General features: G+C 47.3%; 1 protein-coding gene across 1 annotated transcript; it reads right to left on the reverse strand.

Moving 5' to 3' along the window:
• Window positions 1–1,265: 1,265 nt before the first annotated feature.
• LOC123420315 lies at window positions 1,266–2,787 on the reverse strand. The gene is made up of 3 exons (XM_045107325.1): window positions 2,712–2,787; window positions 1,883–2,527; window positions 1,266–1,801 (listed from the first exon to the last, which is right to left on the reverse strand). The coding sequence occupies exons 1-3, from the start codon at window positions 2,715–2,717 to the stop codon at window positions 1,544–1,546; spliced, it is 909 nt and encodes a 302-aa protein (XP_044963260.1). The 5' UTR covers window positions 2,718–2,787; the 3' UTR covers window positions 1,266–1,543.
• Window positions 2,788–4,318: the final 1,531 nt, after the last annotated feature.

The following is a 4,318-nucleotide window of genomic DNA, read 5'->3' on the forward strand; positions in this document are numbered from 1 at the left end:
TTGGCCCGTACCCGAGGCCTCGGCAACATCATCGTAGGCGCTGCACTTCTTGGTGATGGTCTTATGATGCTTGGATGGTGGGGCAGTGGCACCCTTGTGCCCCACCTTGCGGCGGCGCTCCTCCTCCAGCCTTGGAGGAGTCTCCGAAGACTTCTGAACCAAATGGTACGTCTCCTCAAGCCTCCGATCGTCAGCTTCATAATCACTAAGACACAGTGTCCACGATGAATCGGATGTGGCCGAATCAGTGTCCTCGACCGAATTGGATGACGAGCCGGGGGGACGGCAATGACCGAGGAGTCGCGCTTGGCATTAGCATGTGGTAAGCAGTTGGGGATCCTGCTGGCCTATGCTGGACCATCTTATTGGGGGGGGGGGGGGGGGGGGGTGGGGGCGTTGCCTCCGCCGGTGAGGGAATGGACTCAGAATTTGGTATCTCATCGACTTTTTGGACTTGTAGCGACGTAGCGCACGGCTCTGGCGGCGGCACTCGTACAAATAGGCAAGAGTGGAGAGGCGGGAAAGCAGCGAAACGGCGGGAAGAAGAAGCGGGAAGGTGGCGGAACGGCGGAAAAAGGAGGCAGGAAGACAGAACAATATAATGGCGGGAACATGAGGTGATCCTTGTTAATGATATTGTGAAGGCGTGAACGATATGGTCAAACTACGAAGACGGATAAGTTGAAATAACCGTGTGCGATATTTCGCACACGATTAGTTATGAAAAAAATCGTGTGCGATATTCTATACAAGGAACACGGCTGCAGAATTCGGTAACGGCTTTAAAGTTGTTGTGTAACCGACGTGCATGTCACAACGCACACGGAATGCTACATCCGTGTGTGATGGGAGGGTGTAATTCGTTTCTTATTATTGATAACAAGGGATAATATTGCAGATATAGTAAAGTCTACAAAAGCCAATTGAAAACATATGTGTATGGAGCTCAGAGAAGATTACTTGTAAATTATCGTGACAAATTATTTGTAACAATTACTTTAGGTGTAGGCTTGGCATCACTATCAGTCTGTGGTTCAATATTATTATTGTGTACGTCCTTTTCATCTGTCTTAACACTATCCATTTTCTTATGAGGGATGTTGATGATGTTGCTAAAAAGAGCCTCGCCTACATTCTTTTCCATGTGCATAACATAAACGTTACGGGGAAGTTTTAGGTCCTTGGAGTGGGGGAGTGTAATGTTGATATGTTGATACCGTGCTAAAACTTTAGGATGTAAAAGCAACGGAGCAGATACATGTGTGTAAGGAAACGGGTGGTACAACTTTATTGCAAGCCATGGGCGCACATTATTACATGCACATACACAAACACACACATTACCCTTGAAAGTAGGTAGATCGAGCTGCAGCCCGCAAAGTGGGACCCCATCGTCCTTATTCACCACGTACAAACACACACATAGCCAGCTAGCATAGCATGCAGCTGGGGTTTAATTGGAACGTACATACGTGCTAGGATCTGCAGGTACGTACGTGTGGGATCGATGGGATAGAGTAGAGCTGCTAGCAAGGTGGATGGTTCATTCGGGCGCGACCCCGACGTAGGCGCCGATGGCGACGAGGCTATCCCCGGAGCTGCCGAAGAAGGCGACCGCGGCCGCATCATCCAGTGCACCGTTGTCCGGCAGCGGCACGCTAAAGGTCTTAGTCCCTGCAGATGGGTTGCGCCCGAACGTGTGCGAAGCCCCCTGGTTGGTGTCGAAATTGAGGAAGGTGATGCCATAGGTGTCGTAAGCGCCGGTGATGCTGCTCACGTACTCGCTTTGGTTCATGAAAATCTGCACCACATCACAAGCATGCAAAAACTAACTAAGTATACTTGTATAGTAGACAAGTAGAAAGGAAATTAATTAACGTACGGTATGCTCCTCTCCAGCTTTCTTGCCCCAGAGGGGGACACTAATGGCCTGGTCACTCTTGGTAAGGTAGGTGAAGGAGAAGCCATGGATGCGCTCGCTGCTGTGGATGGTGAAGCTCTCCAGCTTGCACGGATCGGCATCTGGCCTGATGTCCCGTGGTGCGCCGCTTTTGGCGCCCCACTTACCGACCTTGGCGGGCGAGCCTTTCACGTAGACGCCCAACGCCTTGAGGGTCACGTCTGAGCGGCCAAAGAAGGCGACCAACTCGCCTTTCCCCTGCGGCAGCGGCAAGCTGAACTCGCCTCCCTGCACCGGATACCCGTAGGTCTTGTGCTTGGTCGTGTTCGTTTCTAGCGTGAGCGATCCGATGCCCTCATTGTCGAAGGTGCCGCCCACGAGCTTGAGCTGCTCGCCTTCCCTCATTTCAATGGTGTTGGGATTCCCGCTGTTGCTGCCCCAGATGGCGCTCTTGACGCTGCTCCCCTGCTGGTCCACGTATTTGAAGGAGAAACCTTTGATGCCGCATACCCCAGGAGATTCGACGCTATAGATGGTGATGCTCTCTAGGCGTTGGGGCCTGCTTTCGGCGTTGATATCCTGAGGGGATCCGTCTGGTGCACCCCATGCACCAACCTTCATCACAACCTAAATGCATCACAAATTCATTAATCAACATCCTGCACATGCATTTCATTTCTCTATACATGTATACATCCATCCAACTCTAGCTAATTGATTCATTGGTATTTAAGCGTGCCATGTTTGTATATATAAAACAGCTACGGTAAAGAAAAAGAGGTTACATGCACATACTACCCATATTTCTTACCGCCATCTTTTTCTGGAGCTACTTCAACTGCAAGTCCAACTCTGAAATGTATGTGTGTGTGAGAGTGTGTTGCGATGGATCGTATGATCAGGCATGGCCGCCTATTTATAGCGAGTTTGCGCCCAACAATGATACTATCTGCATGCTACAGTTGGCATCAATTAGTCACATAGGCTATTAATTGCATGGAGTGAGTAGGTTACTAATTAATAGCTTAGACTTATAGAGTCCATTGGTTCAATGAATCCTAAGCCTATGACACCCCGCTACCGACTAGATCGTGATGGCGCGCGTTGTGGCGTCGGACCATTTTTTCAATAGATTGTTTGGATTTTCTTACAAATTTATATGGAGGCAACAAAAAGTATCACATTGTTACACCCCATCCATTCTGACAAAGCGACCATAGAAATATTTAAAAACATTGACGCTAGAAATATGTGAACTTCTTCACAAAAAAAATCAATTCATTGCGGTTATTATAGTTGAGAAATATTTTCGAATTCACAAGCTAGCTAGGTTAATCCAAGTTTTTTATCGTGTATTCACATCAATCACAGCCAACAAAAGAAGCACATAATTCTTGTGCGGCTTGATGATCCGGTGTCCTCCTCTTTTACACACCAACATGATCCAGTTGGAGCATGGGTGACCACACTGCTTGTTGGCCAGTGGTGATTGTACTATTCCAACTAATTTGTGGTCACGGATTGAGTCTGATGCATTCCCATGGCGCCTATCAAGCTACAGGTGGATGAACCGTGCTGATTGTACCGTTCCAATTAATTGGTGGTCACAAAATGAGTCAGATGCATTCCCATGACACCTATCAAGTTATAGTTGGATTTCTCGTGCTGCAAGGCCTTCCGTAATGCATTGTATCTTAGCGTGTTATCCTAGGTATGACTAGGATCTAAGAAACAACCATCCTAATGCATTGTTTCTTAGAGGTTGTATCTAAAATAAGTTGCATTAAATGTTTTGGGGCTAATACTTGCTTGTGATTGGGCTAGCATCTTTTTTTGCCTATGATCTCGTGCTAGAGCCGTATGTTATATAAGATACAACTACACTCTCTTTCTTCATTAACTATGGTGCCACATAAGCAAATTGCCTATGATACCGCGCTAAGATACTCTCATTACGGAAGGCCTTAGTTGTTGGTTGCAAAATGAGTCACGTGCATTCCCGTTTACTTAGCCTATGAAGCTAGCTACAGCTGGATTAATTGATCATGGTGCCTCTACTATTCGAATTTATTGCTGGTCTAAAAGAGAGTCAAATACATTCCCATGGCCTTGTTCTTAGGTTTTGCATATTCTCAGTCAAGTTTCTTCTTCTCCGTGCGAAGCGATATGGTGGAAGCCATCATGTTTCTCCATCAGCATGATGATTTACGCTTGGTTAATGTTAGCGAGATGGGCTCACTGTTCGCGGAAGTTATCGTTGCCTCTCATTTTCGAAATGCTGGGTCTAGGTTGCCGGACACATATTGAGGAATCGCAGCCCTCGCAGAACACACTACTAGAAAAAAGGCTGTTAGTGGCGCACATGTTTTGGATACTTATGGCGCACTATAGGTGCGCCACTATTATCACGCCACTACT

This window comes from Hordeum vulgare, unplaced genomic scaffold (genome assembly GCF_904849725.1).
Source record: "Hordeum vulgare subsp. vulgare unplaced genomic scaffold, MorexV3_pseudomolecules_assembly, whole genome shotgun sequence".
In the NCBI taxonomy this organism is placed as follows: domain Eukaryota; kingdom Viridiplantae; phylum Streptophyta; class Magnoliopsida; order Poales; family Poaceae; genus Hordeum; species Hordeum vulgare.